Source organism: Pteropus vampyrus, unplaced genomic scaffold (genome assembly GCF_000151845.1).
Source record: "Pteropus vampyrus isolate Shadow unplaced genomic scaffold, Pvam_2.0 Scaffold466, whole genome shotgun sequence".
NCBI classification, from domain to species: Eukaryota; Metazoa; Chordata; class Mammalia; order Chiroptera; family Pteropodidae; genus Pteropus; species Pteropus vampyrus.
Genome location: NW_011889247.1, coordinates 118,083 through 129,018, shown reverse-complemented (window position 1 = coordinate 129,018; position 10,936 = coordinate 118,083). Strand labels below are relative to the sequence as shown.

The following is a 10,936-nucleotide window of genomic DNA, read 5'->3' as shown; positions in this document are numbered from 1 at the left end:
CTCTCACCCAGCAGAATAATAGATTCCTGTCATCCTAATAGAGATCACAAAATGGTCACATCATGAAATCAGACTGCCAATTATTGATACTCCAAATGGAGAATAATTTATAGATTACGTGACCCTGACTGGCCTAGTGGTTCAGTACCCACAAGTCTCTGGAATTGGCTGATTTACATGAGGGTTCAGTATCCAGTGTGGAGATGGACATTATCTAAACAATCAGTTAAACAAAAATGTAACTATTGGCAAAGAATCTGAAACAACAACAATGAAGCAAACAAACCAGAACAAAAAGAACCAAATCAGAATCAAAACTGTGTCAGAAAAGGTAAAGTTCTATTGCTATTGTTGATTCAGTGCAGAAGCCACTTCCCAGGCAACTCTGTTTTAGTTCTAGAGTATAGTGGATATCTTGAGAGCAACTCCAAATCTATCAAAGTATAATTTTCAAATAGTAAGTTACTCTAGTTTTTACTTTTTTCAAACTATGAAACAAATGTATCAATAGAGTAGAGTCCCATTGATAGTACAGTCCAGCATCCATTTCCCCAAAATAATACGTAAGTAAAAACATCTCTAGGTCCTTGCTACTCGGAATGTAGTCCATTTACCGACAGCACTGGTGTATTCGTTATTCATGCTGCATAACAAATATCCTAAAACTTAGCAAAATGAAAAACAAATATGTTATTTCACAGCTTCTGTGAGTCAGAAGTCTGTGCACAGATTAGCTGAGTGCCTCTGACTCAAGGTCTCTTCAAAAGTCTGCAACCAATATGTCAGTCGAGGCTACAGGCAGTTCGGGGCTGGATTCAGGGAGGATCTGCTTCCAAGTTCACTTCTGTAGTCAGTAGCAGTTGGCAGGCCTAGTTTCTTGGTAGGCGAAGTCCAGAGATAGTTCTTTTTCATGTAGCTCTCACACTAGAACAATTCATAGCCTGACAGGTAGCTCTCAGAGCAAGTAAGAAAGTGTGCCCAAGACAGAAACCACAACCTTTTTGTAACCTTTTCTCAGGAGTGACATCACATCATCTCGCCATATTCTGTTCCTTAGAAACAAATTAGTAGACCAGTATACCCACACTCAAGGACAGGGAAGTACACAAAGATGTAGATACCAGGAGGGACTGGCTTATTTGGGAGATATCTTACAGGTTGCCTACCTCTATTGGCATCAGCTGGGAACTTGTTAGAAATGCAGGATTACAGAACTAGTGAAGAGAAGGTAAATTTTAACAAAATTCCAAGGTGATCCATATGCGTATTAAAAGTTGAGGATCACTGTTCTAGGGAGAAAGGCCCATACACTTTATTCTGTTGCAGAGATTGCTTCCTCACTTAATTTTATTCACTAGTTAATGTTAGTTTCTAAGAAGTGCAAAGATCAGTCTGCCTTGCAACTCAGTTCTACCTACCCTATTCAACAAATAGGAAAATAACTTAGAGTTACTGAAGTACTACTGGGCTGCAGATAGCAAATTCTAGAAATAGAATTGGGAGACTGAAGAAGAAAAAGGGGACATAAGGACTGGTACAAACAGATCTAATATCAACATCAAAAAATTACTGAAAGAGAGTTTAAGCATCTGGGTGGGGTGGGATGTATAGAATCATGTAAAACAAAAAAAGGACTACGGTTCTGTTTCCTCAACAACTCTTAAGTGTACTGCTGAATAACTCTCTCTCTCTATGCATTAGAAATGCTCTGTTTATACTTTGGTCCCTTACTGTTTGATTCAGCTTGGCTCTGTTTACCAAAATGGCGAAGTGTGTCACATATATTAGAAAAATATCCATCAAAAATTATAATATAAAAATGCAAATGCTTAAATTATTGTTTCAGATATCTAAATTATTCCCTTTCCAAGTACATTTCATGTCTCAAGGATGCTTAAAGAATAATTTACATTCAATATTTGAACTCTTTCCATAAAAAAACACTAATAACTTTGGTATAAATGTTTTTCATTTTCATCGAATTATACGTAGTGGAAAAGATAAAATTACATTGAGCTTTTAAGCCTGTATCGGAAAATGTAAGGGAAAAAAATGAATGTCCTAATCTATTTATCACAAAAATGTAAATTAAGTAAAGCCTTTATCTGTACCTTTGATGATATACTAGAGCCAACTCCTACTGGGCTGTGTGAGCTGTTTGTTAAATTTTCAATTTTATGAACTTGTTTTCAATCACAATCATTATTAAAACTTAAAGTATTTACATAAACCTACAAATTAAAAAGTTATATGAAAAATAAGGTAATACTCAAAACTCATTACTTTGTAATTATTTTACTTCATTTTACTATTATCTTCTTGAGGTTATTTAAAACATTTATTGTATCTAGAGGGTGAAAATACTCCATAATGCTGTGTTGTTGAGAATCCTCTATCAGCCTGATATTTAGTGATATCACACTGGTAGCCTGAAATTGACCACGGCAGGAGTATTTACAGCACAAAAATTTAAAAATACTATAAATCAGAATTTGACTTTTATTTTGTTGTCATAAAACAGTGATGGGAAAATGTTAATACTGCAGATTAAACTTAAAAGTGTGTTGTGTCTTTAGCTATTACATTATCAATAGCACAAAAAATTGGGAAATATTCTTCACATATTCAAAAACTATTATCCAATTTAGCAAAGTTGCTCACATCACTAACAAACCAGTAAAGTTCAGACATAACTGGTATGGAGGCACATAACTAGTGTTATAGCTGAAACAGGTTTCAGTTTAATGACTATAATTTGTACTGTGGTGAAAAATACTTTAATAGTAGATCACAGATTTAATGACATAATATTACTGAGAAAAGAGTTAGTAGATTTGGATCAATTTTATTTGTTAAATTGTGGTTGAACTGCAACCATAGGTTCAGATCAGCAAACATGAACAAAAAGTTCAGCAAAAATGAACAAAAGCGTTCTCTGAGAATCAGTTACATGAAATTTACAATAAAAAGCACTGTAAATTTTGGCATTATTTGTAAAGCGTACACTACTACATGCATGCATTTATGTGTATGTGTATGTATAGTTTTCCCAGAGAGCCAGTTGTTAAGTATTTACCAGAACATCACCCTGCATCCTTCTTTCTCCCAGTGTAAGCATGGCCACTAGATTTCACAGAGGATCACATTACCATATCCTAGTCTTCCACATAAAGATACTATTTTAAGTTCTAAATTAGAAAAATGCACATGCAGAAAGAACACTTATTATAAATTAATGGAAATACTTCTTGTCTGGTCTGTATGTATGAGTTTCCTTGTACAAATATGAGGAGTTCATGTTTTTGTTACATCATTCCAAATGAATTTCAGCTCAGTTGATTATACTGCTCATGAACATACTGAAAGCACTCAGGAAAACGAATTTTACTGTATTCAGATACAGAAAAGGAAGTGACTTCACAGGTATCCAGTATCAACTGGGCCTAAAACCTGATAGAATGAGATCAAAAAGCTCCTTGTCTTACTTTGATAATCAGCGGACTCATCAGCAAAACTATACAGATTTCATGAGAAGGCCTGATGGCAGGAATTTATGTTTAAGATTCAGGAGGGTCACATGTGCCCCTTTCAAATAGACCAAATGCAGCTTTCTAATTTATCAAAACAACATCAATTAGTCACTGTGCTGATGACAGTGTTTTTATGTGTGTAATTTAGTCTTTGGGGAAATTACTCTTCTATAAGGTTTAGAGAAAAGGATTAGCTGTTTTAATGATTGTTCAACTCCACATATAAACAACACAAATGGAGGAAGATAAAGCTGACTGATATAAAAATGAAATCCTCTGTTGCTCAATTAGGAACAAATTTTGTTGTAAATTTTGGACTGGCTGAGAGTGCAAAAGAAAACTTTGGTGGAAGAGCACTGACTTGTAAACGGCCGCAGGCTTTTCTCCTGAAGCATTCCAAACCAAAGCAGTAGGTGGAAATGTTGTACAATGTCTTCTGAGACTGCAGAGAGACAATAATATCCTTATGGATCTTCTGAGAAAAGAGGTCGAGGAGTGCTTTATAAATAAAGCGATTAATAAAACTGCTGGAAATGTTAAGGATGGGTAGGCAGAAAATCTTCTGTGATCATCAAATTGAGAATGTGGTGAAATTTGGAGAGGGAGCAAATTTGGACACAAGGAGGTTATGCAAAGTGAACATGCAGATAAACTGGGATAAACTGCTGGAAAAACAATATTCCGAGTGCCTGTACAACATCTCTTTAATTTAGTACAGATGCTTTTTATTTTTATTTTCTCGGTATATTTGGAAATAAATATGGCTAGAAAAGGGGCCTTCCACCAATTACAAATCTGAAAAAGTACTGAGTGGTTTCTTCTCATTTGAAATTAGGATTAGTGCATAACGTTAAAAGGGAAATCTAATATTTACCTTTCTTCATGTACATGATTACAGACTTGCTTGCAAAGTAGTCTGTCTCTCTTCTAATTCATATTTCAGCTTGCTGGACATTTGGGATTTAGGTCATGGATATTGTGGGGTTTACAGTAGGAATATATAGCTAAGAGGTAACTTGCTTTTATTTGACTAGTCAATTTTCATAAATAAAAAGAAAAAAACAGTGAAGGAGAGCTCTGAGATAGAGTAGACTTCGTGGTGCTGTCTAAGCCAGCATTATGACAAGATAAGCATGAGCAGGTCCCTATTTGGAAGATACAATTTAGCAGCTCATGTGCATATTGTAGTTAATATATAGACATATTAAAGATGACATGTATGTTTACCTTGAAGCAGAACACAAATATGATTTTTATTTAAACACAAGTGTAAAGAGCTAAAATTACTATTACTACACAATTTCTGATAAGGTGATTAAAATTCAATGAAGCTCAAACTTCTGGATTTAGCCATGAGTTTTTACTAGTTAATCTTTTGCAGGAGGTATTGAGCAGCAAAACTGATTAATCTATCTCCTCAAGAGCTTGCATAATTTTCTCATAGCAGAAACAATTTAGTAAGTAAATGGCCACAGGAATGACAAAGAACAGAGACAATGTCATAATGGAGGGAAATCCTGAGATGACCTGATCTACAGAATCCTCTTATCAACTAACATCTTAAATGAAATCTTAATATGAAGAGCTGACAAAAGTGATAGCTGGGTTCCTTAGCCAAATTAAATCTTCATTATTGGGTAGAAATTAGTCTTGGTTCACAGACCGCTTTACTACCTCTACTAAGTCCAGTGGCTCACTGCAGCTCGGAATATAATTCCACAATTTTTTTTTTTCAGGTATATGGAAGCTGAGGTCTTAAGTGCTAAGCCACCTTGCCCAAAGGTCGCAGAGGTATACAGTGGTAGGCCAGAAGCCCATACCATGTTCCTCGTATAATACCACAAAATAAGTCAACTTGTTTGGCAACTCCTTTATTAACTGAAAATTTGACCACATTCTCTCTTTCTTGGATTCTACTGAGCCAATTCAAAATCTTTGTATTCTTTCAGTAATAAAATGATACTCTGAAAGAAAACATAGATCTAGAAAAGTTTATTATTAATAGTATTTGCTCTTTCAAGATCCCTCATTTCAAGTTCTACAATAGGCCCAATTCACCACTTGTTCAAAAATGACATGAAATTTCAGAATTCATTCAGTTTTCAGTACAAAGACCTGTTATGTTACAATTGTGAAACATGAGAGACAAGTATGAAGATGAACCACAGTGAATTACCAGGAAGGGCTAGAGTAAAGAGGCTGAAGAAAAGAGGAAAGGACATCCACATCCCTTTACCAATAGTAGAACAGGTCTTTCTGTTTTGGGGGTTTTTTTGTAAATGTCCTATTTGTTTATTTGTTCCCTTTGTTTAACTCATTTCACCAAGTGTTTATAGAACACCTGTGTGTGCTAGTACCTATAATCGCCTCCTCCGAACAAACAGAATAACGTTTGGAGAGTGATTCACACCTTCAAGTCCACTTCCTTCCTATGTCTTATTTTGTATTTTTAAGCTCGGAATAACTTTGTACCAGTTTCTCAGTGTCTGAGTCTTGTGAATGAATAGGAATGGGATTGCATGTTGGCAATACTTTAATACAAAAATGCTCTTTCCAGAAGCTGCCTCTTTCCTTCCTCTCAAGTCACATATCACTGGCCCACGGCAAAACCCAAGGGAGGGGTGTTCCTGTTAGATGGTCCAATCTGAAGCAATCATTTGGCCCTTGAATAAATATTAATTGAGCACCTATTATGTGCCAAGTACTATGGTAGGTCTTGGACACAGAGTGGCAAACAAGACAGACCAATTCCTGTCTTAACAAATGATAAGCAGAACGATTTCAACTAGTCATAAATATTATAAAGAGAAAAAGAAACCAGAAATGAGGTACGGGTATTGGACAGAATGGCTAATTAGAAAGGGGCTCTTCAAGAAGGAGACACTTAAACTCAAACTATAATGAGGACCTCCCAACTCTCAATATCCTCAGAGTGAAGTCACAGGACCTTATAAGACCTCAAGTGAAAATATCGCAGTTTCCTGTCAATGGGGCAAGTCTACTTTCTTCTTAATCCATGGCCAGACTTCATAAGGACAAGAATAATTGTGAAGAAAGGTGGGGCAGCTACTAGAGACAGAAGTGACACTATGATTTAGTTCTGTGTGTGGTGGATTGTTCATACTTTCAGGGTTCATCAGTAGTAGCATAACCACACCTTAATTCGAAGAGAAAGCAGTAAGTGTGAAGCAAGCAGCCAGGAGCTCCAGGTAATGGACAAGCAGCCGTGTGAACCAGCTGGCCCAGCGCTCCCACAGTGGGAAGCTGTTTACTCTCTCACTGGGAGGACAGAGAGTTAGATTCAGTAAACCTGTAATCATTATTGGCCGGATCAACACGTTCTAGCTGACTTGCTTTCGTCATTTTTTTCCCTAAAAGAGTTCAATGGACTGTGAATATTTGCTTTCAGAAAAGATTTTTTTTTAATCTAAATAAATCGTGTCGTGATTAAAGGAAGCTTTTGTTACTTCAGAGTCTATACCCCTCTTATTCATATTGCTCAATAAAATTTTAAAAATTTCTATTTGATGCAGCCACTGTATAGTTCAGACAAAAATTACTGAAAAATTATCCTAAGTATGTTTTAACCCCTGAATAACACAGTTGCTGGAAATGTGTATTATTTTTGTCTTAAGAACTTAAATTTCATAGATCCTAAAATTATGACTATTTCTAAAAAAAAAGAAAAAAAATTAATGCTTAGAACAGACAGAGAGATGGAAGAAATGTAAGACATGCCTTCTTTCTTAAAGGAACTTAAAGCTTAGTTTAAGAAACAGCAAAAACACACAATAAAGGTAGCAATATAAGACAGTATAATATAAGACAGTACTGTGAGATACAAAACTAAAAGAACTGCAGAGGAGGCTGGAATCAGTAAGTAGTGCTTGCTGGAAGAAGCAGGACTTCAAGAATGGAGCGGATTTAGAGAAGGAGAGAGTAAAGTATTTCAAGTGAGGGGAATAATAGGGAACATACCTAGAGCTGGGCATGGGCCGGAACATTTCCATGGGACAGGGTGGGGATGTGAACAAATGCAGCTATTGTTCATTTGGGGAGCCCTTGAGAAACAGTCACATAAATTTATATTGCACCAGGCCTACAATGGGCACAGTGAGTTTTATCAGCTACAGATGCCTAACTGAAGAATTCTGTAAGACTTTGCCTCATATTGATTTTCTAGGCTTGTCAGTGGACCTAGGCAAATTGTTGCCAGTTTGTAAATATTTATTGTATTACGTGTAACTTGAAAAGTATCTTGATAGTTCATGGGATGTGTGGGTGAATTTGAACATAAAGACTGCCAGAAAACCTCCTTCTCCAACACAACATTATTGCAAGTTCACTGAGACAATACCACAAATAGAAAAACATCTCAAGACTCATTAAGTTCACATCCTTCTGTTTGTGAACATTTTATAGAGAAATGATTTTCACTGGTTACTTTCTACAGGATTTATTTTTGGTGCTTTTCTCAGAGAAGATAAGAAAATTACTCGTTACTTTATTTAATATCCTAGCAAAATTAAGGGTTTTTAAATTGTAGTTCATGCTTCTTATATTTATACATATATATTTTAACCTGTAATCTTACATCTTTGAAATCATTGGTAGAAATTCCAACTCTCCTAATGTTTGTTTGTCACACTCAATCCAAAGTTCACCTTCAGTTATGGATTAACTCCTAACCAGGAAACATTTTTACAATATGAATGCATACATTTGAAGACAATAGGCTCCTTTCTCTCTTATGGCTTGAGTCACTCATGACTGAGTGCCTTTGATGATTCTAGAAAACTACAAATCTGAATTAACCCTGGATCTTAAAGATAGAATTAGAACCTAGCCTCTAAAAGACCCCAACTGAAAAACAAGAATCCATTTGAAACTATAATAAATGTAACTTGGATCTCTAGTGGCCATGTCCTGCCTCCTAGTCCAGGCACTGGAGTCTATAGGAGCCACATCTCTTTGACTCCAAGAACAAAGGCAATCAAGAGAGTTATTGCAGCAGATGTTCCCACTGAACTGTAAGGCCTACAAAGAAAGTCTGCTTTGCGGCTCTGAAGATTTCTTTGACGGAACTTAGAACTTTCAGAAGAACTATACACTTAGAAGGCACTTAGGGGAGTTTTAGACCATCTCAGAGCCTCATATCCCAATTTTGATAGGGGTTGGCCCTGAAATATCTGAAGCAAATAATCAGATCTACATAAAACATCTAGATACTTCATCTTGTACAGTGGATCAGCCTAGTGTATTGGTTCCCTTTTGGATTCAGGGAATTTTAAAACAATTTGGGCATTATTCAGTACTATACATATGTCAATATAGTTATATATGGACCTTTCTGTACTCTTTTCTCTTTTTCTTCATCTGTAAAATGGAGAGAATAATAATAATAATACCCATGGTTCAAGGTTGCTACTATAACGAATGTTGGGCTTTTATAATGATGCCTGGCACATTATCACTCAAAAAATAGGAGCTGCTGCAATGATGATATGACGACTCCTTAATTTCTATACATTCCTCTTCTCCCCGCCTCTCGACATATGTACAAGTATTCCCAAGTAAACACAGATAAACTATTAGTCTGGCCAGAGAGAGAATAAGTTTCTTAGCAGATAATATGACATTCAATATGATATTTCCAGTCATCTTGGTTAGGGTCAGGGATGAAGTGGGAGTTTTATTGTCCTTTTGGGAATCTGATGCGTCTGGCAGGAAGTGAGTTCTTTGATTATGACTCCTAACACTGGTCAGCAGTTTTCAAAAACATCCTGAGATCAAGTGAATTTATATTTTAATTCTGTGAATTTAAAATTATGGACTGAAGGAGACAGAATCCAAATGAATTTCGGGTCTTTCATGAATGCAGAATAATTGTCATGTCTTTCCTTTCTCTCCCTTCTCCATAGGTTAATCTCAGAGCCACAGATGTCAGGCTCATGCGCCAGTTGCTTGTTATCAATGAGAGCATTGAGTCCATCAAGTGGATGATTGAAGAGAAAGCCACTATTACTAGCCGAGGCAGCAGTCTCAGTGGCAGCCTGTGCAGTTTATTGGAGAGTCAGAGTACCTCTTTACGTGGCAGCTACAGTAGCCTACATGATGACAGTGATGGGCTGGATGGTATCTCTGTGGGGAGCTATCTGGACACGTTGGCAGATGATGTCTCAGGCCATCAAACCCCGTCAGACTTGGAACAATTCGGTGACAGCGCCATAATAGAAGACTCCCAGGCACTGCACAAGCATCCCAAATTGGATTCTGAATACTACTGCTTTGGCTAATGACCTAGGCTTTTGCATGGGATTGGTGTGCAATTAACTTGTATTTATCTTTCTTCTCTGCTGTTACATATTTGGTGTGATTTTTTTATATAACAGCCTTTTAAAAAGAAGCTTATTTTGAAACTGCTTGATGATATTTCTGTTGCTCCTAATATTTCTTATCTAGACTGATTTACCTTTCTCTCTTACATCTCTAATTTTATTTATTACAATGATTTTTCTCCCTTCTTTTATAGTGGCGCAAATAAGTAGGGAGAAAGAATAAGCAATAATCACGTTTTTGCTTTTGTTTTCAGAGCAAGGGTCAGGGATTGCTAGAAAAACTTTGCTAAATTTTACAATAAACCAAAGTCTGATAACAGTTAATATTGTTGTTTGTATTATTAAATGATTCAGAGTTTCATTCTCCAGAAGACATTGAGGTTTTATTACTGTTTGTATATTAGGATGACCAAAATGCTTGGGATGAAGTCAGGCATTATTTCTAGGCCACAACTTCCTAGTGTAAAATAACAATGCTGTTACACACTTTTCATGACAATCATTTGGAAGCCCCGACTATATGCAATCTGTTCAGTTCAAATATGTGTTATTACTGCAGATCCGCATTTTGTTATCAGTAATTCTAACTCAAATTGTAGACTAAGTTGTATGATAATCTATATAATTCTCCCAAATTTCAAAGAAAAAATTGAGATCAGGTACAAAGATGATTAGAGGTTAAGGTGTCCTAAATTTAACTGTAATTTGAAATTTTGTTGACATTCACTTTTAAGTGTTTTACATCTAATAGGATATATAAAAACATAGATACATACATATAGATGGATTGATAGACAGTGTGGGAAGCAGAATCACTATTCATTTATGAAATCTAATATGATAACCTTTTATCTGGGATGGATAAATAATCTCTTAATTTTCTGAAATGACATATGAAAATGTAACTCATATAGTGAATACTTAATTTTGATGTGATACTATTAATCCTCCACATTTCTTTCACCTTGATGATTCCTAGTGAATGAATCTATTAAGATTTCAAACTTTTTTATAATACACATTTCTGCACTTAACATTTTACAATGAGTCAAAAAGTCTTCCTATTTA

General features: G+C 35.7%; 1 protein-coding gene across 2 annotated transcripts in view; it reads left to right on the top strand.

Annotated features, from left to right (window-relative positions):
* The window catches only part of LURAP1L (leucine rich adaptor protein 1 like), a 38,772-nt gene extending 28,580 nt beyond the window's left edge, over positions 1–10,192 (top strand). For both annotated transcript variants that reach the window (XM_011382223.2, XM_011382222.2), the window contains one exon: positions 9,452–10,192. In XM_011382223.2, the coding sequence (XP_011380525.1) occupies positions 9,452–9,826 (375 nt within the window). In that variant the 3' untranslated portion in view covers positions 9,827–10,192. The remainder of the gene's footprint in view (positions 1–9,451) is intronic.
* Positions 10,193–10,936: the final 744 nt, after the last annotated feature.